The sequence below is a fragment of the Loxodonta africana genome, chromosome 22 (assembly GCF_030014295.1).
Source record: "Loxodonta africana isolate mLoxAfr1 chromosome 22, mLoxAfr1.hap2, whole genome shotgun sequence".
Classification (NCBI taxonomy): domain Eukaryota; kingdom Metazoa; phylum Chordata; class Mammalia; order Proboscidea; family Elephantidae; genus Loxodonta; species Loxodonta africana.
Genome location: NC_087363.1, coordinates 39,998,196 through 40,023,947, shown reverse-complemented (window position 1 = coordinate 40,023,947; position 25,752 = coordinate 39,998,196). Strand labels below are relative to the sequence as shown.

General features: G+C 40.8%; 1 protein-coding gene across 1 annotated transcript in view; it reads left to right on the top strand.

Annotated features, from left to right (window-relative positions):
* The window catches only part of SYN2 (synapsin II), a 199,306-nt gene that overhangs the window by 125,171 nt on the left and 48,383 nt on the right, over positions 1 to 25,752 (top strand). The window contains exons 2-3 of the mRNA XM_023547903.2: positions 23,273 to 23,330; positions 24,514 to 24,605. Of these exons, the coding sequence (XP_023403671.2) occupies positions 23,273 to 23,330; positions 24,514 to 24,605 (150 nt within the window). The remainder of the gene's footprint in view (positions 1 to 23,272; positions 23,331 to 24,513; positions 24,606 to 25,752) is intronic.

The following is a 25,752-nucleotide window of genomic DNA, read 5'->3' as shown; positions in this document are numbered from 1 at the left end:
ACTCATAGTGAACATATAGAACAGAGTAGAACTGTCCCATAGGGTTTCCAAGGAATGGCTAGTGGATTCGAACTGCCGACATTTTGGTTACCAGTGAAGCTCTTAGCCACTGTGCCACCAGGGCTCCATTTTCTTTTAATGAATCTGCTTATTTTCCCCTTTTTTGGGCCCTACAAAAGCAGGCTTCTTTTCTGAGTGCCAGGTGTCCGAACTTGGTCAGGGAAAAAAAAAAAAAAAAACACAATCCTTTCTTCTAGCTATTATTTGAAATCAGCTAGTGTTCCCTGAACTTTGTCTGTGAACATTCAGCTCTTTTGAACTGAGCTTCCCATATCCCTTTACTTATATGACTGTCTCTTTTGCTAAATGTTGTATTCCTTGAGGAGAAAGAGAGTGTTTTATTCATTTCTGTAACCCCCGCAGCTTAGCACAGCTTATGGCTGCTAGCAGAAATTTGATAAATGTTTAATAATTGAACAAAGAAATGAGTAAGCTTTCCTGGCTGTATCAACCAGCTCTTTTCCTCCCCCTCACCAGTAATTTTTCTCTCTTAACAATAGTTTTTATTACTTACTATGCTGTGGCACATACAGGTAACCGTTTTATTTGTAGTTTCAGTTATTTGCAGGAAAACATATAGCTAGAGCATTAGACGTATTCCTCAGTTCTTTCCAGAAGCCCTTTCTTCAGTCACTTTTTAGGTTGTCTGATTTTACCTATGTCAGGAAAGCCTTTGAGGTCTATTTGAGGCCTGGCTCCTTAACTGCCTACTTTTTGATTCCTGGTGTTTCTCCCAGTTTCACTTCTCCTTCCCTCAGTACCTGCCTTTGCTCTCTCTGTCTGGATCTTGCCCTCACTTTGAGTTCCTTATGCAACCCCAGCCCCAAGTGACCTCAAGGTGGGAACTCCCAGCTGGATCCCTAATAGCAACTTACCATGAAACCACAGAGTCAAAGACCACTGAAGTTAAAAAGGCTCATAGAGATCATCAAGTCCAGGGGTTTCCAATTTTTTTGGTGTAGCTGAAAAAAAAGAATTTTTTTTTTCAGACCATCATGCAGAACCTATATACAAAACTGGTGAAAATGGAGCTGCTTTGGTTGAAATGGGATTGAGGGCTCCCTGAGATTCCCTGGGGCTCCACAGAACAAGGTCTGAAAACCACTAATTGAGTTCAATTCCCTAACAATACAAATGGCGCAACAGAGACCTCTAGAAGTGAAGCAAGTGCCGGATACACACAGCAAGCTAGTGACAGGACCTGGACCAGAACCCAGGGTTCCATTCCAGGCCGATGCTCTTCTAACCACAGTTTGCTATTTAGAGCCCTGTTTCCCAAAGGGGAGAAAACAGTAACAATGAGTCTTTTATATTATTCCTCTTGATGAGAACTGACAGGGTCTACCTCCCCTTCCCCACCAATAAATCAAGTTGGCTTCCTATTGTTACTGTTTTCCTCTGGGACCCGGGCTGGGGCTTGTCTTGGCCTTTGTTCTGTACCCAGTTTTTATGGTGCCAAGAAGGATTGGGAGAGCAGATCCAGGCAGGCCGTGGTGGCACAGATGTCTCCTATCCCTTGGCCAGTCTGACTGTCTTTCCGAGGCAGCTGAATGCCATGGCCAGGTGTGTCTTTCAGGCCCTTCCAAGCCCTTAGAGGTGGTAGGTGTTTATAACCACAATTTCCTCATTAGCTTCTGTTTTCCACAGTCCTCTAGCCACTGCCTGAGGGAATACATCTCAGCCTCTACTCTGGGAGTCAGCAGCCATTCAAAGCTCTCTGAGGTCTGGCCATGACCTACCTCTGTATTATTTCTCAGTGTCCCCTTCATGCATCATTTGTTTTCTCCCAGGGCATGGGACACACTATGTTTTCCTGCTTTGAGGCCTTGCTTGTGTTGTTTTCTCCCCCTTCCTTCTCCCCTTCAGCTGTTAAAACCCTACTCATATTTCCAGATCCAGCTTAAATGCCACCTTCTTCAAGAGCTTTCTTGATTTCCAACCTTATGCAGTCTCCCTCTGTTGAAGTGTCATGACTTTTTAGCCTCACTTCCCATCATTCCCTGCCTCATGTTTTGTGCACAGCACCTTTGCTCATACCATGTTTTTTCTCACTTCTATGCCTTGGCTTCTGCTGCCAATTTGCCCAGAATCCTCTGCACCAACCTTTTACTTCACTTTTGCATATGTAACTACTATTTAACATTTACGATGGACCCAGACCTCACTTCCTCCAGGATGTCTTCCTCATCCCTCCAAGCTGGGTTAGGCTCCTCTTATTAGGGTGTGCCTATCTCTGTCTTTGTACTTACTATATTTTATCTTTTTGTATCTGACTCTCACACTAGACAATGTCCCTAGAGAGAAATATCTATGCTTTATCTTTCTATTTCTAGAATCCAACAGCATCTTACTCATGGAATAAATGAATAAATAGCTTTTTGTACTATTATAGTGGTTTGAGTTGTATTTTACATGTTTTGCAGCTATTTGTCTACCACTAGACTACAAGTTCTATAAAGGCTGGGAAAGGAATTGCATCGTATTTATCTTTTTGTCCCTGATAGGGCCTTGTTCGTAGTAAGTTACCAAGAAATGTTTGCTGAATTGAGTTGAAATATGCTTTTGAGCTTCTTGCCTGTGCTAGATACTCTGGGTGATAATAGAGAAGAGTCATACTTCTGTTCCCAGCAATAATTTGAACTCGATAACTTGAAAATCCTCCACCACTAAATTCCTAACAACTCTGAATAAAAAATAATAGCATGCTTTAAAATGCATAATGGAGCTTGCAAGAAAGTAAGGGAATTTCCAGAGGCTGAAAATTAAGATAGAACTGGATGGCAAACCTGTAAAATTGTCTTATCAGCCCTGTTGGGATATCTGTCTTGGTAACTTTGGGGCTTGGATTTTAGTACCCACACAAGACAGGAGATAAAGACTTAGGTCTTCACAAGACAGGAGTTAAGCTGAGATCTGCAAGTGAAGCTGGGACCCTAAATAAAATGAATAGAAAAGAAAATTTTCTCATTAATACGTAGACACAAGAAAGTTGTCTGTCTCAGCCTCTGCTCTGGGTAGGAAAAAAATCTGCCTGTGAGAATTAACTAGTACAGGTTTATCTTCACTTGGGTTTTGGCATTTGGATTTATTTGGACTTATATTACCTGTGTGGTCTGGGGTCCTGGCAAGCTGAATAATTAACATAAAAAGCACGCCCAGCCAGTGATACCCTTGGGACCCCAGCAGATGCAAACATAAATCCTTTTCAGTTGACAAAAAATTTAATTATCACTCTAAAAGTATATGTTTAAAATGATTAAAGACAAGAAAGAATAAAAAACACGAGGAATGAACCAGATACTATAAAAAAAAAAAAGACAGATATGAAAAGTAGAATTTCTAGAAATATAGTCACTGAAATAAAAAGCATAAAAGTTTGTTTAAGTAAAAATTAGACACTGCTGAAGAGAATATTGATGAACTAGAAGATAGAGTTGAAATTACTCGTGATCCCTCTCAAAGAATGAAAGAAAATATGAAAGCAAGACATGGAGGACAGAATGAAAGATCCTATATCTTCATTGTTACTATCATCATTATTCATATATTTTACATTTGTGAATTCACCTACTTGTTAAAATTTCTTTGTAACCCCCAGATCAACACTTGCAGTAATTTCATGGTCATTCATAGACATGCACAGTGCAACAAAAAATTTGAGTTGCCAGATGTGCATGTTCCCAGCTGAGGTAGAACGAAACTGCTCTGCCTTGTAGCTTTAGTTCTCACACTGTAAGCAAGTACCCTTTTCATGGTCTGCTTAGTATCATTTTTTTTTTTTTTTTGCATTTGTGTGCTTTTTGTTGACGATTTCGCTGTTTAAAATAGCCCCAAAGCGTAGCACTCAAGTGGTGTCTAGTGTTCCTAAGCACAAAAAGGCTGTGATGTGCCTTATGGAGAAAATATGTGTGTTAAATAAGCTTCATTCAGGTATGATTTATAGTGCTGTTGGCCCTCAGCTCAGTGGTAATGAATCAGCAATATATATTAAATAAGGTGTCTTTTAAACAGAAGCACACATAAAACACGGTTATGTATTGATCGTTTGGCAAAAATGTGGCCAGAGGCTCACAGGAACCTAAACCTGTATTTTCCCATGGAATAATGGTTCAGTATTTGCCAATTTGGTATTGCAAGTGGCATTATAGAGCATAACTACTGCTAATAATGAGAATCAACTGTATGTTCAAAAATAGTTCTAGAAGGAGAAAATGGAGAAGAGACAATATTCAGAGATAATGGTTGAAAATTTTCCAGAATTGATGAAAGCCATATTAGGAAACACTGAATTAGAAAAGGATAAACTAAATTAAAGCCACATCTAGACACATAGCAATGAAACTATAGACCATCAAAGACAAAAAGTAGATCATAAGGGCATCTAAAGATAAGAGATATCCTACAAGGAATCACAATTAGGCTGACAATAGACTTCTCAGTGGCAAAATAAACAATGGAATAATGTCCTCTGAGTCCAAGGGGTAAAAACCAAAAACCTGTCAATCCAGAATTTCCCACCTAGGTAAACTCTGTTCAGTAATGAGGGTAAAATAGGGATCATTTTAGACAGCTAAGTCATTAAGTTTACTTCTCAGAAATCCTTTCTGAAAGGACTACTAAGAATGGATGTTCTTTAGGAAGCTGGAAATTGAGTCCAAAAGGTAGCCATGACATAAAATATGCAACAGTGAGCAGCCAAATTGGTAAACATGTGGGTAAATCTTTAAAAAAAAAAAAAAGAAAGAAAGAAAAAACTAAACTGTATAACAACAAAAATGATTATTAATTCTGGAAGTATTAGAACAAGGTGAAATTAAAATATTGGGCAGATATTAAAATGTTGGAAAGAGAAAGGTGAGTGATGAGCTTTAAAGCATACTAAAGCCTTTGTATTTTTAGGGAGGAGAGTAAGTTTATACTTTGGTAAGTAAAGTTAAAAAAAAAAGTTAAGGGCAACAACAAAAAGAATAGAAACGAAAGGGGCCCCCTACATGAAAGATCAACTCAACTTTATTTGTAATAACAAACATTCAGAAATAACCTAAATGACAATCATTGCTAGAATAGATAAATTGTGGCAGATTCAAAGAATAAAAACAAATGAGCCAAAGATTTATGTATTACTATGAATACGTGCCAAAAACAACATTGAGTGAAAAAAGAGAGGTTATAGGCAGATAGATACAGAATAATGCCACTTGTATAAAGCCCTCAAGCAAGGAAAGCAATGCTGTATATAGTTTAGGGATGCATATGTATGTAGTAAAACTATATACTTATATGGAAATATTGTTAGCTGCCATCCAGTTGACTCCAACTCATGGCAACCTTATGTACAACAGAACAAAATGTTGCCTGGTCCTGCGTCATCCTCACAGTCTCAGCTTGTTTGAGTCCATCGTTTCAGCTATTATGACAGTCCATCTCCCATGCTCTCATTGGTCCTCTACTTTACCAAACATGATGTCCTCTTCTGGCAAGTGATCGCTCCCGATGACATATTCAAAGCAAGTGAGTTGGACGGTGTTCTGTTGTGGTCCATAGGGTTTTTGTTGACTGATTTTCAGAAGTAGATTCCCAGACCTTTCTTCCTAATCTATATTAGTCTGGAAGCTCCGCTGAAACCTGTCCACCATGGATGATCCTACTGGTGTTTGAAATAATAGTGGCACAGTTTCCAGTATCACAGGAACATGCAAGCCACCACTGTACCACAGACAGACAGGTTGTACCCATTGCCATCAAGTTGATACCAACTCATGGTAGATATGGAAATAATAAACATTAATTCAGAATAATTATCTCTGGAGAAGGGAGGTAGGTGAATGAGATTGAGGAGGAATGTATAAGAAATTTCAACAGTGTGTATCAATGTATTCCTTAAAAAAAATTTTGAAGCAAATGTAGAAAATATTAAGATTTGGCACAGTTGGGTAATAGAGAAATAGGTATTATATAATTCTCTAAATATTTATGCTTGAAATAGTTCTTCATTTAGACAAATAATAAATTTAAATTTGGAGAAATGTGCGTAGCTGCTTGACGAGTCCAACTAATTTTTTTTTTTCACCTCAATAAGGCATAATATAAAATGATGGCAGAAATTTCAATGGATACCACTGGGTCTGATTAGCATTCTTCACTTAAAAGAAATAAGCAGACCTGCATTTCTCCAAGATCATATTTTCCCTAAATGATAGCTAGCCAAGAGAAAACCGTACTGAATAAAATCTCAGATTTGTCCAACTTTGAATATTTGCTTCTTTACTCAATTTTGATCTGACCAATCCAGAAGAACGTCATTAAATTCTAAGTGTCATGTGCAAAGAACATAAAACCATGTCATGTGAGGAATGTTGAAGAGAATAGGGGCAGGGTGGCCTAAAGAAGTAAAGCCCTTCACAAGATGGACGTGTACAAGAAAGGCCCAGACTGGTTTTATGTGGACAGAGCCAGAACCAAACAGGAAACTACAAGATGGCAAATTTCAGCCCAGTTTAAAAATCAGCTATCTGAAAATGGAGAACAGACACACACACTCACAAAAATAACAATCTCTCTGATGACCCTTTGTTAGGAACATTGTAGGGTGGATTTTTGCATTGAGGTGTGAGATGGCATTTGATGACCTAGTTTTTAGTTTCCTGGTTCAGGTTTCATACACATGAATGACAGAGACAGACTCTATCAAGTCTTTAAGTCACTCAAGTGAACTTAGCCATAGACTGAAATTGTTCACACAAAGCAGGAAGCAAACTTTGCCTCAGAATTTCAGCTTTATTTTAGGAAAATCCCCAAAGTACAGAATCTGGATCCAGGAAATAAATAACATTTAAGTAGAAAGTGCCCTTCTAGAGTGTTCTATCAAAGCCTCTGCTTTATCATCTCCAGAATTCCAAATCATTGGCTTCATGGGCCTTAGGTCTTCAGAGGCCCCTCTCCTGGTCATTGGCAAACGAAGGAGCAAGGAACATCACCTGTGTCTGTGTCCTTCCCTTCACCCTTATCCACACTTCCCTGTCAAGCCCTCTCTGCCACACGCATATCCTATATTATACCATAACTGCACCACAGCTTAGCAGGGGTTTGCAAATGCACTTTCATACTGCAATACTTCTGTTTAAGCCACTTCTCCTCTTGAAATGCCCTTCCCACATCTCACATTTAAGTCTATTAACTGTTTAACTCATACCATCACAGCCTGAAAATGCCTTTAGAAACCACGTTAACCCCTCCTTTACAAATGAAGAAAATGTCATCCAAATGAATTCCTAAGCTACAAAAGTCCACCACTTTTGAGAAATTTTCCCCAGTTCACCCTAATCAGAATTTATCACTCCTTTTTCTGCACTATAGCACGAACAGAAAATCATGTATGTAGAATGTATGGAAACTTACCTGTTCTACATTAATGATATATTTCAACTTCTGAGGTCCTAACTCTAAAAAAGCACAACTTTTAAGAGATGTTTTATCATGTAAGGTGTAATCAAAGAAATAAAGGAGTTTTGAAAGTATAAATGTCTTAGCTAAAAAGAAACTGTGAAAGCTTTGATTTCAAGTGTTGGAGAGTTTTTTAGAAGCTTAATGAAGGAAACATCTTAAAGATTTTTCTCTTGAAAGCCACAATGGGAAAAAAGAAGGGGATTAACATTTGTAATGGTTGATTATTAGTAGAAATGTACCAAATTGTACTTAAGTGTGTTGGTTGTCTTTACTATTTTGCATAAGTATCCATTTTTAAAGTTATATTTTTATTACAAAAATCATACTTCCTTGGAAAGACCTTAAATAGTAACAGAAATTGTTATACTCAAGTGGTCTTTTTTTTTTTTTTTAGTGGCAAATTCCTTTTTGGCTTTTTAAAAAAACTGTACTAAGTGTGTGTGTGTGTGTATGTGTATATATAAAACATTTGCCATTTCAACATTTTTTTACATGTACAGCTAACTCAGTGACATTAATTACAGTCATCTCATGTTTTTATTACAATTTTTTTTATCAAGAGTCAGAAAAATAGAAAAAATGCATAAAAGTGAGTAGTTTAGAAAAGTATTAGTAAATCATGAGTTTTTTATGAATGCTCATTAAAAATACTTTTTGAATAATTCCACGTTTCAGAAGTAGTGCAAAGTGATTAATACGATCTGCTCTAGAGTCAGATTGGCTCGTTTTGAATCCTGAATCCACCACCTAGTGGTTGTATGACCTAGCAAGTTAATTAAGCTCTCTGCCTTAAAAGTTACCTGTAAAATTGAGAGAAAAATGCTACCTACTTTATATGATTGACGTGAGGATTAACTGAATAAGGTCTGTGATGTGCTTAGCACAGCGACTGGGGCTTACTAAGTACTTAACAAATATTAATTAGTATTAATTTTATTGTGGTTGTTAGTATGATTCCAGTGCTTAGACCCAGGGGTAAATAATCTACCATACTTATGTTAACACTGATTTATTTGTATTTTTCTTTGTGTTAGAGCTGAGTGAAGTTTATAGTCTTTCCTTCCTCTACCCTCACCCAGGCCTTACATAATGCTCGACAAATTCTAGGTAGCTAATCTAATGAATCTTCATTGAATGGGTAAATTAATAAGAATTATAGTATACTTAGAAGCTTATAGAATATATTTCAGTGTAACAGCACTGAATAATAGACTCTTTTTTTTTTTTTTTTTTTGAATAATAGGCTCTTATTAAAAGAAGTATGTCCAGACACTAAGGATAAAATGAGCTGAGTCTTCAGGCTAATCTGGGTTGGTTTTTAGAACTACTCTTTAAGGCTTATTGAGTGGGAGGAGCACTTCAGTGGATCATTGGAGGTACTGAAAAGGATGGACAAATTCACTGAGGAGAAGAGAGCCTGAATGACACCATGTATCTTTGCACTTCTATACTAAGGCACGAGCTCTATTCAGATCCCATTGCCATCAAGTCAATTCCAACTCATAGTCACCCTACAGGACAGAGGAGAACTGCCCCATAAGGTTTCCAAGGCTGTAATCTTTACGGAAGCAAACTGCCACATCTTTCTCCTGCAGAGCTTCTGGTAGGTTCGAACCACCAACCTTTCAGTTGATTGCCAAGTGCTTGACCACTGTACCACCAGGGCTCCTTCTATCCAGATCACTCTGGGCTAAATTTGATGTAAGGAACAGAGCATTGGATTGAGAGATCAGGGTACCCTCAGCTTCCCATCTTATGGCCTTGGGCTACTTCTCCTCTTTAAGTCTCAGTGTCTTCGTTTTTAAAAATGAGGGGTTAGCATCTAAGGCCCACGTCTCCATTCAGACCTGAGTAGTGATTCCATGTTGCTAAACCCGAGTACATCTGGGAACCTATAGCATGTGTCTTCCTGGACAGTGCCAGTTTTCTCCCCTACCTGCCAAAATTCAGTTGTTAGTGCCTGTTCTGGTGAATAACAGCTCCCCCTGAATAAGTGCCAGTTGGAAAACTGTAGAATGGAATGTGCCACCTGGGTTTGGATTTGGAAATCGAAGGTGTTGTTGCCTTGAGGTACAAGGGTGTTTCTGCCGAGCCATGGTGATAAGTAGGCCAACGATACCAGCCATGGGAGTTTGCACTTGGACCAAGACAAGAGGGTCAAGTCTCCTTCGCTGATGAGAGCAGAATGTGGGTAGAGCTCATTTCTTATTTCCTTCCAGCAATTTGCTGTAGGAACCATGTGCTAGTGATGCAGAATCAATGCATCAGTAAAGTGACTTTAAAAAAAAAATCACAAAAGGACAAATATTGTATGAGACCACTACTATAAAAACTCATGAAAAGATTTACATACAAAAAGAAACAATCTTTGATGGTTACGAGGGAGGGGATAGAAAAACAACAGAAAATAGGTAAGTGGTAACTTTGGTGAAGGGTAAGACAATACACAATACTGGGGAAGCCAGCACAACTTGTACAAGGCAAGGTCATGGAAGCTCCAAAGACATATCCAGACTCCCTGAGGGATCGAATTACTGGGCTGAGGGCTGTGGAGACCATGGTCTTGGCAAATATCTAGCTCAATTGGTATAACATGGTTTATAAAGAAAATGTTCTGCATTCTACTTTGGCGAGTAGGACCTGGGGTATTAAAAGCCTGTGATCAGGCATCTAAAAGATACTCCACTGGTCTCATCTCTTTGGGAGCAAGGAAAAATGAAGAAAACTAAGGATACAAGGGAAAGATTAGTCCAAGGGACTAATGGACCACAACTACCACAGCCTCCACCAGACTGAGTCCAGTACAGCTAGATGGTACCCATCTACCACCACTGACTGCTCTGACGGGGATCACAATAGAGGGCCCTGGACGGAGCTGGAGAAAAATATAGAACAAAATTCTAACTCAAAAAAAAAAAGACCAGACTTACTGGCCTGATAGAAACTGGAGAAACCCGAAGAGTATGGCCCCCGGACACCCTTTTGGCTCAGTAATGCAGTCACTTCTGAGGTTTACCCTTCATCCAAAGATTAGACAGGCCCATAAAACAAAACGAGGCTAAGGGGGCACAACAGCCCAGGGGCAAGGACTAGAAGGCAGGAGGGGACAGGAAAACTGGTAATAGGGAACCCAAGGTTGAGAAGGGAGAGAGTTGACATGTCATGGGGTTGTTAACCAATGTCATAAAACAATGTGCGTACTGTTTAATGAGAAACTAGTTTGTTCTGTAAACCCCCATCTAAAGTACAATGAAAATTAAAAAACAAGTAAATAAAACTTCCTTGCACAAATAGTTAAGCACTTGACTACCAGCTGAGAGGTTGGTGGTTTGAACCCATGAGAGGCACCTAGGAAGGCAGGCCTGGCTTTCTGCTGTGGAAAGGTCACAGCCTTGAAAACACCATGGAGCAGTTCTACCCCGCACACATGGGGCTGCCCTGAGTTGGAATCGACTTGATAGCAACTAATAACAACACACTTCTATAATGCTTAGCAGTTCACATTCCTTATCTCACAAGCACACTGAATGGAGATCAGAACCTCAGTTTCTACATCCTATCATATCCATTTAGGGATCTCTGTTGAATACCAAAGGAGCCCTGATGGTGCAGTGGTAAGTGCTGGGCTGCTAACCAAAAAGTTGGTGGTTCAAACCCACCAGCTGCTCCACCGCAGAAAGACGTGGCAGCCTGCTTCTGTAAAGATTTACTGCCTTGGAAACACTCCGTGGCATTCTGTTCTGTTTTATAGGGTTGCTATGAGTCTGAATTTACTCAACAGCAATGGGTTTATGGGTTGATTTTTTTTAAAGTTCCCTTTCTTGCTCTAAGGAGGCGGCATGGTGGAATGGAAAGGGAACGCGTGCTCTGCCTCAAACCAAGTGTTTGAATTAGTCAAGTATTTCTTCTCTCTGGACCTCAGTTTCCTTATAAGTAAAATAACTGAAATGGCCCTAAGCAAAATTTCCCCTCCCAGAAGGCTATGGGAATATTATGTTGTTGTTAATTTCTCATAATATGATGATAGTAAATACAGTATATTTCAATAAAATGTATAAACATTTCAATAACAGTTGTAGCCAAAATTCAACATTCAGGTGGAGGATGGTGTCATCACACACTGGAGTAATTGACCATATTCCTGTCTATATTTATAAATACCTGGTCAGCATTCTAACAATGAGCCTACTTTGTTGAAATGTCCTCCAAAGAACCCACAAAGGACACTGTTAACTCAGGATTTCTACATAAAAAGGGAGGAGAAAAGGAGCTAACGTGTGGCTAGGTGTTGTGCTAGATACTTTACTCACCCCGTTTATTCATACGACGAATGTTATTGATCACCTAACAAGTGGCGGGCGTTATAACATGGGGTGGATTCACGGCAGCCACCACATCAAGGTGCCTGCTCTCAAACTGTGAGCAGTTTGGTTGGGGAGATAGTGAACAAATAGTCAAGGAAATTTCCAAATAGAATAACATCTATGAAGCTAATATGCAGAGAATGGCTGGGAAGGGAGGGGACCACTTTAGTTCCGGTCAGCAGGGAAGCTGTCACAGAGGGGGAATGTTAGAGCAGAGACGTGAGTGTTATGAAGAAGCAGGATGTGCAAAGAAGATCTGGGGAAAGGACGTATCAGGCAGCAAGCGCAAGAGCCAGAAAGGCACAGATATGTGTAGCCTGTTTGAGGAATACATTGAAGGCAGTCATTTAATCCTAACAAACTCTAGAAATAGGTATTATCTTCTGTATGAAGATGCATAGAGGTCATTTAATCCTAACAAACTCTAGAAATAGGTATTATCTTCTGTATGAAGATGCATAGAGGTGAAAGAGTCCAAGTTCAAATATAAGTAGAGGACCTGAGATTTCAACCCAGGTGAGCTTGGCTTTAAAACTCGTAAGTTTTTCCACTGTGCTACTCATCCGTTGCTTAAAATGCAATGTTTCTGAGCTGGCCTGAATTGCTTGTTTCTGTGTAACCTGGTGTGGAAGGTACTCCTTCTTCCTTTTGAGCCAGGGAACATATATCCAGCTGAAAGTGTAAATGGCTATTTGTTATTAGCATTTGATGAACATACAGTATTGTGTATTCTCGTGTGACACACGGTTTTATATATAGGGGTTCCACGTTCCCAAAGTTCCAGGTGGGTGGGTGTCGTCTGCCACGGCTTTATTAGAATGTGCTTTGTATGTGGCAGTTGTGAGTGTGAGGGTGAGCATTTGGGGACCAAGAAGGAAGTATAAGACACATTGCATCTCCTCAGCAGACTTCTGATACAGTCGGGAGGAGACATCCATGAAACATCAACTGAGAGTACTAGGCTGTGTTTATTTAAAATGATAAGTGAATGGGTTTCAGACTAGGCTTTTAGAAGGAGAAACCAGTGCAGGTAGGGAGGACAGGGAAGATTTCATAAGGGAGGCAGAACTTGTTTGGGACCTTGAAGAATGGGGAGGGAATGATTTCTAAGTGGGCAAAGGCACAGGGGCAGCAGTTTTACAAGAGGTAGTTTGGAAACTGAGCGGTAGATAGAGTAGGATAGGGCTCCTGTATATGTGTGTTGTAGGTTGTTTATTGCATAGGGCATCTGACTAAGGAGATAAGTGGGGGCAGAAATCTAGTCCTGCATTGTATTGCCCAGCAAGTGCCCAGGTGCGGGAGCGTGTCCATCCAAAGCAAGGGGAGCCCTTTTTCTCATCCACACAAAGACTCTGCAGCAGGCCTGCAGTGGGGAAATAGTGGGAGAGAAGTTTGAAATGGAAGGGTGGGGCCTGATCCTGGAGAACATTTCCTTGTATGTAGATTGTTATGAAACGATGGTAGTGGGGACTGGGGGGTGTAATTTGTCACCATATGCTGGAGGTAAGCCTGGAGCTTTGTCAGTGCTAGGAACCCTATTTATCTAGTATAAAATAAATCCATGTCTTTTGAAAACTATATTTGTCTGCTGTTTCTCCAAAGCAAACTTTATAACTGACCCACTTTACTTCGATATCAAATCAGCTTGATTTAATTTTGTAAGCTGGTCATGGAAAAAGGACCTATCCCATGACTCCAAAGCATTCTGTTCTGTAGCTCCCCTGTAATTACAGACAAATGCCTCTAATCTTCCCATCATGTGTTCTCCTGAGTTACAGGAGTCTTTTTTTTTTCCCTGTATTTGATAACCTTGTTATCTTGTGATACTGAATCATTTAATTATTCCCTAAAATAGAGGTCTTCAGAAAATCTTCCAGAAAAACGGATTTGCTGTTCCCAACTGAAGTCACAGCTGGGGTGTTTACTCAGAAATTAGTTATTTTCAGAGATTTGGAATTGTTGCTTTTCTCAAGGAGTCTCATCTGCCACCTAAGGCTATTGACACCCTCCTGGAGGTCACTCAAGGGAATTTCATAAACTTCTCTGGAGAAGGACTAAGTGGGTATCCTTGAGAGTTCTTCAAGCCCAGGACTCTAACAGATTGAGCATGGTCGCCCTTCTGATAAAATAATTAAAACCAAACTCATTGCCGTTGAGTCAATTCCGACTGGTAAAAACCCTGTAGGACAGAGTAGAACTGCTCCATAATTTCCAAGGAGCAGCTGGTGGATTTGAACAGCCGACTTCTTAGCGGCCTGAGTTCTTAACCACTGCACCACTAGGGCCCTTCTGATATTAACCTCTATATGTCTAGCTGTATTCAACTCAATAACTATAAATATTTCCTGAGCATCTACTAGGGGCTGAACAGGAGGACAGAAGTTGGGAATTGAAAAATGAATAGAGCACAGTCCCCATCTAAAGAATCTAAAGAAGTATTCAATCTCTAAACTTGATCATTAGAAGAGCTGGAATTTAATTTTACTCATTCTGCCACCTTTAAGCAAGTCACTTAATCCCTCTGGACCCCATTTTCCTATAAAATTAATGACGCTGAGATAATGTTCCCATGAAGGATGAAATATTGTGAAGATTAATTTGAATTGTCTGAGGATGAGTGGCCTTGTATGGAGTCGCTCAGTGTTCTCTTTCCCTTCCCCTTCCCACACTGTGTCCCCTTTGGATCTTTACCTTTCAGACTGCAGAAGACTCATTATTTTAACTTTTCATTTGGTTCCTTGTTTTTCTGTGAACTGTTTCTACTTTCATCATGGCATTTGAATTCAGATGAGTGGGCCTGATATCCTGTATCACAAATATGAAAAGTGCTACGGCTTGTACAAGATGAGATCAGAGAGAGAAAAGTTCTTTGTTTGATTTCCAATAAACTTGTTGACGATAACCACCGTTTTTTCACCTTTCTTTCTTTCTCTCTCTCTCTTTTTTTTTGTCTGTGACAGTCCACAAGATTGATGTCGTTCCAGGTTTCTTCACTGAATTCTAGTGGAGCATGCCAGTTCCTGATCCTCTGATAAGATTATTTCCCCTGAATGTGTTTTCTTACACTTACTCACCTTAAAACTCATCTGCCACTTTTCTGCCCACATCCACATCTTCTTGCAGTTTATCCCTAATCAGCTTGGCATTTCAATCCCTGTAAGAGCTGAATGCCATCTGCAGACTTGGCAGTTTCTCCGTGCTCTCTCCTCCAGATCATTTATGCGAACGTTAACACACCATGCAGCTTGCTCTCCGTCAGAGAAGGTCTGTAGTTGCAGAGCGTTTGATTTAACAACTTAATCACTGAATTAATAGTATCAAGGACCAGCCACAGAACTTTGCCTTGATCCAGAAAAGTGCTCATTTCTTTGTGTCTTATTCCTAAACAGTTAACCATGACAGAAATTTCTCCATGTACTGAATGAAATTTTTATGGTTCTTGAATTAGATAACAAGCCCAAATTTGGGCTAAGAACCCCTTTACCAATGCAAAGCCCTACCTGACTATTTTAGCTCTCACATTTCTGTTCTAGAATGTCTATGGTGGGAGGCCTATCCCACTGTCTGTCACCTCATTAAATCCTGTTTTTTATTGTCTCTGATGCTTCCCAGCTAACTTTGAAGTTCCCAGACCTAATCAATCAGGTGATTGATTGAGTTGCCAGGCCAGTGCTATGCGATAGCTATTGCTTTGCAAAGTGCCAGTAATGTAGCAAATTCGGAAGGCTAGTTACTATACCAGCTTTCCAAATGATTTCCTGGAGCCCTGGTTTGCTCCCTCCAGTCTCCTCCACATTCCAGACTAAGTGGTCTCTCAGATCCTAGTTATGTCGAACTATGTCACTTCTCTGCTTAAAATCTTTCAGAGCATTTTTGGAGACAGTTGGAAAAATTTGAATATAGACTCAGTAAAGATGTTAATACAAGTTTTTGTTAATTTTTTTAGGTGAGATAATGGCATGGTACTTACATTTTAAAAGCCATTACCAGTTGGAGATGACACTTAAATATTTACAGGACCAATGACATGATGTTTGATATTTGCTTTAAAATACTCCTATACTCTCAACAACAAAAAACAGGGAAGGTAATCGAATTATGATTGCAAAATGTTATCATTTTGAGGATAAATTTTTCCATTATAAAACGTTTTAAAAAAATCTTTTGGAGGCCACTCATTGAGTCCCAGAGCCCTGAGTTCTCACTCCAGCCTCTGGCGTTGCACTCATCTTTCAATTCTCCTTCCTCCTTCTCATGCGGTAAGTTCCTCTTCATTCTTTAAGACTCATGTGGGTCTCTGTGGAGCCTTCCTAGCCTTGTCCAGGCAGAGAGCACTGCTGTTCCTTTGGGTTCTCATAGCTCATACATCTGCTGCAGTGTATACACTGTAATACAATCTATTATTTATGTTTCTGTCTCTCCATTATCCTGTGAGATCCCTGAAGGTATATTCCTGTGCTATATGAATCATTTGCTGTTGTTGATACCTTGTGTATGTATCTTTAAATTTTTTTTTTTAAGGAAAAGATCGAAAAGTCACAATAAGAATCCTAGTTACAAATATTAGAGTTTGAAAGGATCTTAGCAGTTACTCAGATAGTTACCAGTCTCTTTTTCTAGACTCTGCTTTCTGTAGTTAGCAACTACTAATGCATTTTTAAATCCCTAGCACCTACCATTGTGTGCTTGGTAAATTTTTGCTGAATTTACTGGCAAACCAGGGCCTTTATTTTTGCTGGCTGCAAAAAGCCAGATTTCTAGCTTGGGGTGTGTATGAATGCACACTTTTAGAAGAGACACTTAGTCTCCCCTCATGGTTTGTAAGAGCAGCAAATAAGCACCTGGAAGGGTCTCTTTTGGTCAGTGGAGTTGGTGGCTATTCTGCAGGCTCTGGGTAGTGAGCTGGATGACAGTGAATCTGCAATACTCATCTTACCAGTGGGTGGCAGTAGGTGCTCACAAACTCTCTTCAAGACCAAAAAAAGACAGGCAGGCTTGATTTTACCCTTGGAGTATACAGCGTAGGAAATAGGAATCTCCTTTTATTTCTAGTTTGTTTTCTAACTTCTTAAAGCCTTGAGATTCTTGGCTGAAAGAACAAGGCCTGAGTTAGAGATAGTGAGAGCCAAAAACTAGGCACCTTGCCAGAGATAAACACCTAGGCCAATGCTAGGCATTTACTAGGTGCTGAACTGATTTCCAGAGTTCTAAGAAGGTGGGTAGAAAACCCTCATGGTATAGTGGTTAAGAGCTACAGCTACTAACCAAGAGGTCTGCTAACCAGAAGGTCGGCAGTTCAAATCCACCATGTGCTCCTTGGAAACTCTGTGGGGCAGTTCTACTCTGTCCTGTAGGGTTGCTACGAGTCAGAATTGACTCTATGGCAACAGGTCTGGTTTCAGTTTTTTGGTTTAAGAAGTTAGGTAGTATAAACAGTTAACGAGCTCAGCTGCTAACCCAAAGGTTGGAAGTTCTAGCCCACCCAGAAGCACTTTGGAAGAAAGGCCAGGTGATCTACTTCCAAAAACACCAGCCACTGAAAACACTATGGAACATAAGGTTGCATGACTAGGCATCAACTTGATGCAACTGGTTTGCTTTTGGTTTTGGTAAGAGGCCTTCTCCCCCTAAGTGCTTTTCAGAGCCTGCAAATGCACACTTAGTGCTTCCATCTCCTAGGCTGAGGTTTTGATCCTTGTGTAAATCTCAGTCACCTAGGGAGGATTTACACTCCAGGCTGTTTTCCGGTCCTTTAGCTCCAGTGTAAATGAAGGAAATTGAGAACAGATTTTCACGTGGAGTAAGAACATGACCACCTGGGTTTTGCACATAGGAGAGGAGAGAAGACAGCTTGAGCCTACAGGACAGACTCTGTCCACTAAGCTTGAAGGTAGCTTCTTCTGGTTTCCTACATGGCACTCCTAATATCTCCAGTCAATAAGCAAGCCATGATTATGAACCTACAAAGGACACCACTCAGTGAGGAATTTGGATATTTATAAATACATTGACTGTATTTTTATAGGACTTAGCTCAGAGAGTATAATCTAACAGCAGGACATAATCATATTTAAAATCCAAAACGTTCTGCAAAATCCAGGGTTCACATACGGCATGGTCCTTGCTCTCAAGCATTATTACATAATCTGGTGGTCCACGGCTGGGGTGGAGGGTTTTAGAGATTATTAGACAATTGACATTGAAAGTTGGTATCAAGTGATGGTGCTATGAGCCAAAAATGCAAAGACAATAAATGTTATAAAAGTTCAAAAGAGGAAGAAGCCACGTTGGCTGTGGGAATAGTAAAAAGTATAACACCTGGCACATAAGTGTTTGTTGCATTTTGCTAACAATACTTCATATTTGCATAGTATTTCAGAGTTTTCCAAACATATTCTCATATGATTTCATTAAGTCTTCATGACAACCTGTGAGCCTGGTATTAAATAGGTAAAACAATTAGAATAGTATTTAGCACATAGTTAGTAGCTGCTATTCTTAAAACTGTTATTATCCCCATTTCATACATGAAGAAACTGAGACACAGAGAGACAATTACTTGCTCAGAGTCACGCAATGGAGAAGTGGTATAACTAGGCCTGAACTCAGCTCCCCTGGATCCTATTCTAGAGCTCTTTCTTCCTTATCTCAAGCAAAAAGAAGGGGACTTAAGCTGGGCTTGCTTGGGTTGAGCCAGATTTCAAGCAGAGAAGTTTCTTAAATCCTGCTTCTCAGCCTTACAAGCCCTGATTGGCAGGTGGATGGGAATTAATGAAGGTGTTCACTGCCTTGACTAGAAAGGGTTAAATCTAGAAGCCTGTAGTCATTTTAGCAGTAAAGGGAGATGGTTTATTACCTGATCCATAAGGAAGCTGCAAGCTATTAAACTCACATAGATCCTCAGCTGCTAGGCTTGTTAAGAAACTGTTACAATAGAGGGAAATTGACAACGCAGGCATCATAGATATTTTTAGTCTGTGTTTCAAGGATGTACATCTTGGGTCCTATTTAGAACTGAGCACAAGGGGATGAATTTAGATTAATTTGACAAGACTGCTGATCAGAAAGTCCTTACTGAACAGCTTTTCTGTGTCCAGTTTATGGAAGCGGGTGTGGGGAAAACTAAAGGAGGTGAAGTAACTTTTGCAAACTCTCAGACACGAGTGAGGGGGTGTCATCATTTTCTTATTTGGGGGCAGTTTGGCAATATCAGTAAAAACTGTTATTGTATCCATCCCTTGCACCAGCAATTCTGCAATGAGTTATTTATCCTATGAATAGATTCTTAAATGTAAGCCATTTTAGCACTGTTTGTAATAGCAAACAAAACACTGGAAGTCTAAATGTTCATCAGTTAAATATTGGTTAATTATTGCATACTGTTGAAATGGAATTTTGTGCAACTGTTAAAAAGAAATAAGGCCTAGCAACATGTGCTGAAAATATATCACAATGATGTATTTTTATGTGCAAAGTATATATATACCAACTTTCAACAAAGAAGTTATCTAGCATGTTGCCATATGTTTTTTCCCCCAATGCAAGGATGTATCTGAAACTGATAATGGGGAGTATGTGTGATAGAGAAAGAATGGGGAAGGAGAAAGTTTTATTTTTAATTTTGTTCCTTTAAATACTTTTGAAGAAAGATAGATTGATTGGTTTAACCATGTGACATACTACTTTTTAAAAATTTAAGTTGTTTGCCTAAGGTCATACAGCCAGGAAAATGTAGAGCTAAAGGGTACCCCAGACTGAGGTCCCAGAGCCCGTATTCTGGATTCTAGCACACTGCCCCCTGCCAGTGCTCTGTTATTACTAGGAGGTATTTCTGTCACTTACTTGTAAGTTACAATTTTTTTTCATGAAAATACCTGGAACTAAAATGTCTAAGAGCCAAGAGCTGTGAGAATGTGTCCCTTCTCCAGAAGAGGGCTCTGTGCCTCAGCTGCCTGCCATCTTGGCTCTTTTTCTGTAAGACTGCAGCTCAGCCAAGAGAGGTCAGTGACCCGGGGCCAGGAAACACAGACTGAGATTTCCAACAGGGCAAATTACCTTAAGGAAAAGGCATTAGGATAATTAGAGAGGTGGGGGTGGGGGGAAAGCATGAAAACAGTTTCATTAGCCAAGTTGGTCAATGGGCAGGTGCAGGAAGTAGCAGATAAACTCAGCCAGGATCTATAAATATACTTGAAATTCAGTGTTCAAAGGCCACAAAATAAAATGGGTGAATTAGACAACTTGGCAGCATGTTAGCATCTAGATACAAGTTCTGAGCTCTAGGCTTAAGGCTTATGAACTTTTCTGTGATTTGGGCATACCATTTGTCTGGTCTGGGTCTCAGTTTCCCCAGTTGATCAAATGGACAGCACTGTCTGTCCTGGCTACTTCACAGAGTGGTGAGAAACAAAGCAAGGAATGTGCTTTAAAAATGCAGAGCATCATACACAAAGGGGGTTATTTTTAATATCTCGGAGACTTACCTCACAGAAGGAGAGCTGTTTTGAGCCAGGAAGATGAGAGAAGGAATTATTGGAAAAGTATTGCTGGTGAGAAGGTAGACATACCTCACCAAGGCAAGAAAGCACTTGGAATCTCTAGCAAAGATTCATGGAGCTGAAAGAGACCTCATGGGTCATTTCCTCCAGCTCCGCCTTTTTATAGTTGTGGACAAAGACTTACAGAGCCCAAGATCTGCAGAGCAGTGATAATGCCAAATGTAAATTCCTTTATTTAAACTGTAAATAAGACAGAAATATCCAAAGGGATGGGAAATGCTACAGGCCCCTGTCCACGGGGCTTGCCTGAGCTGTGAATGGTGATCAGGGTCCCAAAGCAAGCTTATGAGGCTTACTAAGGCATTGGGGCAGAGGTAGGGGATGGACTTCAGTGATCCAGTTTCAAGAGGGCTGAGTGCCTCTGAGGAGCAATTTGAGGGTGGCTAGGGACTTGGGTAGGACAAATGACGACTTCCTGGAACAGCCGGTTCCAGAGCCCAGAGAGGAAAGGAAATAGCCTGGCCTCGTCCTAGGTATTTGACAGGAACTAGGGTAGGAAGTATTTGTAGTGGGACTAGTGCTCACAACATCATTAAGTCTCTTTTAGATGGGAGAGGAAAAAATGAAAAAAAAAAAAATGCAACCCAGAACACATGGCAAGTCAGTTTTCTCAGTGGTAGAAGTGAGGACAGAGAGAATGAATCATGGAAATCATGAAGGGAGACAGTGCTGTGTGGTGTGAGGGGACTTGGACTCAGAGTCCTACAGACTTGGGTGTGAAAACTGGCTTTGTCACTAACTTGCTGTATGATCTCGAATGTGCCATTTTACTCCTGAATCTTGGTTTTCTCACCTCTAAAATGAAGAGCTTTCTTCCTACCTTTTAATTTGTTAGGAGGATTAAATGAGATGCTCTTGAAAGCAACTAGCACATGATTCCTAGAATATGATGTCCAATAAATATTATTTTATTCTTACTGGTTTATTATATTTATTATTATGATTTGGGGGAGACACTACCAGAAAACCTCTAGTGAAATGTGCCAATTTGAAGTTTCAAGCTCAGGAAAAGCAAGGCCAACCTAGCTAACAGTTACAGTGTAGAAAGGCCCTTGATACAAATGAAGAACCAGCCTAAATTAGCAGATAAGAAAATCTTATAGTCGGGGTTGGGGGCAAAGTCAGAGTGAATATAAACATCAACATGGTTGCTTAAAAGGGGCTATAAAGCCACTAATGCATGAATGTGAAATTCCTCCAGACCCATGACAAATTAGGAAGATAGGAAGCACTTATAACTCAGCTCAACTTGTTGTCTTGACTGCTTGGAAATACAGGGTAAGTTTTGTGTTCATTTGTAGTAGCTTCACTCAGCACATCCTCTCTTCCTCTTTTCCTATGGTGTAATTATCTTCCTCTCATTCATAGCTTGCCCTTTAGTCCTTATTTTGTTGGTTATATTTGCCTTTTAAATTACAAACGGCTTCAAATCCTTTTTGGAAGTACAGGTGCAGAGAGTTTCTTTAAAAACTAAAATTCCAAGGATGGAAACCAACTAGAAAATCAGAGTATAACACAGGGTCAGGGAAATAAGGAAACCATGGAGATTTGTAAGATTGGCCTAGTCCTTACCATGAATAGCATTAGCAATAATCTGCTTCTAGATTATTTTTGTAGCCAGCAGACCAGGGGTGTTATCATAAAAATCACAAACCCTGAATGTGAAGGGGCCCTTTGGATTACCTTAAAGCCAACCAAGCCAAACCCATTGCTGTCAAGTCAGCTCTGATCCATAGCAATCTTACAGTACAGAGTAGAACTGCCCCACAGGGTTTCCGAGGCTGTGTTCTTTACAGGAGCAGATCGCCAGGCCTTTTCTCCTGTGGAGCTGCTGGTGGAATTGAACCACCAACCTTTTGGTAAGACGCCAAGAGCTTAACCACTGCACCATCAGGGTGCCTTCTGGATTACTTTTATCTCTTTTATCACCGTTGGGATATACATCTGCACACCAACATTTTCTGCCTATCAGGTTCATTGGGAAGCAGCTTGCCCACGGAGAGTACATGCTGCTGCAAGGCAGGGGCCTTTATGACTGTTTGAAACCAAAAGAAAAAAGGGTGTATGCCACAAATTACCGTTTCTACAGGGTGTTGTATGAGCTGTGTGCATTTTTGGTAGGAAAAATAGAAATTTTTTTTTTGGCTTTAACGAAGAGAAATTTTTTTTCTCACAGTAAAGTAGGCTTAAAATCCTAATTCAGGGTGTCGTCTCCAGGGGAAGGCTTTCTTTGTCTGCTGGCTCTGGAGGAAGGTCCTTCTTGTCAATCTTCCCTTGGACTAGGAGCTTCTCTGTGCAGGAACCCAGGGTCCAAAGGATGCACTCTGCTCCTGGTGGTTCTTTCTGGGTGGTATGAGGCCCCCTCCAAAACAGAAATTTTGAAAAAGAATTTGGGGATGCATATCTTCCAGCGGACTTGGGAACACTCTGGGGGGCAGAATTAGTGAGAAAAGTCCCTCTGGACTTATCTAAGGTTTGCTTGTGGGAGGGAGCAAGAAAAAAAATCCATACCATGTACCAAAAATTCAGATACATACATACAATGATTCAGCATGCGTCCATTACTGAAAGCACATGGTATCAACAAAAAATTCAAAGCAGAAAATAATTGGGTCTTGAAAAGGGTTTATAGGTGGGGTAAATTGAAGCTAAAAGAGAGGAAGTGGCTTACTTGAGGTCTCTTGGTGATATAACCAGAGTTACAAAACCTAGGTCTCTTAATTCTCATCCTGGGGTTCTGCCTGCTGTAGGCCTCTTCTTTGTGACAATAAGTTTCTGACCTCAAACACCTGGACAAAACTAATTCCTGTGGGTTTTTTTTTTTTTTTTTTTTCCCTTCTCCAGGGCCAAGTGCTTTCGGGGCAGAAAAGTCCTTGGAGATTATGATATCAAAGTGGAACAGGTAATCAGCCTGAAGCTGAGTTGGATCTGCATCATCATTGTTCCCTCTTGGCATCCCAAAGTGAACCATCTAGTTCTGCCGAGCGGAGCACAGTGTCCATCCCTGGGTTCTGGGCCATCTACCTCCTCTTCCCCCACCCTTTCCCCTGGGCTTTTCTCTCCAACTGTGAGGTACAGGCCTGAAGACTGAATCTGTTAATTTCCCCAGTTCAATGATGGAAAGGCCAGCAGTGTGGCTTTTAGGGCCCTCTTCTAATGCAGGGCTCCTAGGCTGAGGAGAACGTCAGAGGGTGTCTTCCTAGGACACTGGTCACCCCTCCAGATTGTTAGTGTGGCAAGCTGGGTAGGCAAAGGTCTGCCACTCAGGTGTGCTGTCTCCAGTGATGCCTAACCTGGGCCATGAGGCTGATTGAGAGGGAGCTTAGAAAAAAGAACACCTCCTTATTTTAGTGCAGTGAAGTCCTGAAAGGGTAAAAAAAAAAAAAAAAAAGAGGGTAAGGTGGCCCATTTTTTATCTTCCTCTCTCCTTGCTTCATGGTAAATAGTCATATCCATTGGAGGGGGCAGAGGATGGGGTGTTCAGTTTAAACAATGCATGTATTTTCCTTACACAGTGTGTCATGATTTATAAAGTACTTTCCTGCCCACATCACATTCAGTTCTTAAAACAACTTGTCAGATAGGGTTGATAAGAATTTTTCCCATTAAATAGACAAGGGAAGCTGAAACCCAGAGAGGACAAATAATTTGCCTGACATCTTATGCAGCTAGTTGGGTGCTGAACTAATACTCAGTTACCTAAACTAAAACTTAGTGCATTTATGTTGAAACTCACAAAAGGGACGTTTGCCGCACACTCTTGCTCCTTAGAGAGGTAGCACAAAGCATGCTGGGCTGTGAGTCAATAGACCTGAGTTTTGCTCTTGTCTCTGCCAACAATGTGTTGCTTGTCCAGAAAAGTCCCTTGATTGCTCTGAGGCTTGGTTTTCTCCTTTGGTAAATGGGGATAATTATTTCTGCCCCACCTGCCTTATAGAGTTGCTATGAGATTCAGATGAGATGAGTATGTGAAAGTGCTTTGAAGACTGTAAGTAGATGTTTGGTGGTGGGAGTGCTGCTGCTGTTACATGGAGGGCTTGGCAAAGTCAGGATTGTGGGCTTATTTCCCCACTGTTATTTTCCAGGCAGAATTTTCAGAGCTCAACCTGGTGGCCCATGCAGATGGGACCTATGCTGTGGATATGCAGGTACTCCGGAATGGCACGAAGGTGGTCCGGTAAGGTACTTTCTGTCCTCAAGGTCACTGTCACTGTCTCCAGAGTTACCACTTCCAGCTTGAGGAAGCAGTGTCAATGTCAGGAAATGGAGTGGGATAGCTGCTCTGTGGATGGTGTAGAGGACTCCGTGAGGTGTGCCGTGTGGAAGTGGTAGAAGCAGGCAGAGAAGACCAGCTCCTGCCTTCAGGGAGCTCTTAGTCCAATGACAGAGAGAGAGGACCTTAAGCTTCACAGACTCAGAGCTCCCACAGAGGCAAATGAATTCCTGCCAAAGAGGTTCTGGGACCCCTGCCCCAACTCAGCCAATACAGCTCTGTGCTTTTATCTCTGCATAAATTTCTCCTGGAAAACAGGGTTCCGTTACTTAAAAAAAAAAAAAGTAGGAAAACCTCTAACCTAGTTCAAACTCTCTTTACAGCTGATTTGCTCAGATTCAACTAGTGAGTTTATAGCAGAGCCTGTATTCTGTGTGAGCTCTCCTGACTCCCAGTGCTGTGTTCTGTCAATATCTCTCACCCCTGGGAACTTGGAAGTCTGATAGGAAAGCCCAGGTTTGGAAGAGACATTGCAGATGGAAGAGAGTTAGCAATTATTGAGCACTTATATATCAGGTATTGTGCTGGGTGCCTTACAGATGTGATCAAATTTAATACTCACAATTCTGTGAGGGTGGTGATAAGAATTCCAGATGGCAGAAAATGGTTCTCATAGTATAATCCTTCCGAGGAGCTCAGTATGGCTTCAGGTGTTCAGACATCACAGTCCAGGAAGAGTCTTCTCTACCTCACCCTGTCCCCATCTCAATCGGCAGTACTCTGAGGCCTCCAAGGTCTGATAGGAAATAGGTAAGTGGCAGGAAAGGCAAGACTGGGGGTGTGAGGTTGTCCATCCTCCGGTAGAGGACAGAAAAACAGATGTCCCTTCAGGTGGACAGTGAGAGCAGGGAGGTATTACAAGAGAGAATGGACAGGCTCCTTTAACTTCAGGTAGAGTGAGTCATGGAACTGCAGGCAGACAAGCAGGTGGTGACAGAAAGGTCCAGTGGCAGGACTCCTGGAGGGATCTGGGAAGACTAAGGCAGGCCCTTCCAAGCATCAGCATAGGAACTCAGAAGTTGGCCACAGTCTATATCTCAAACCCTATAAC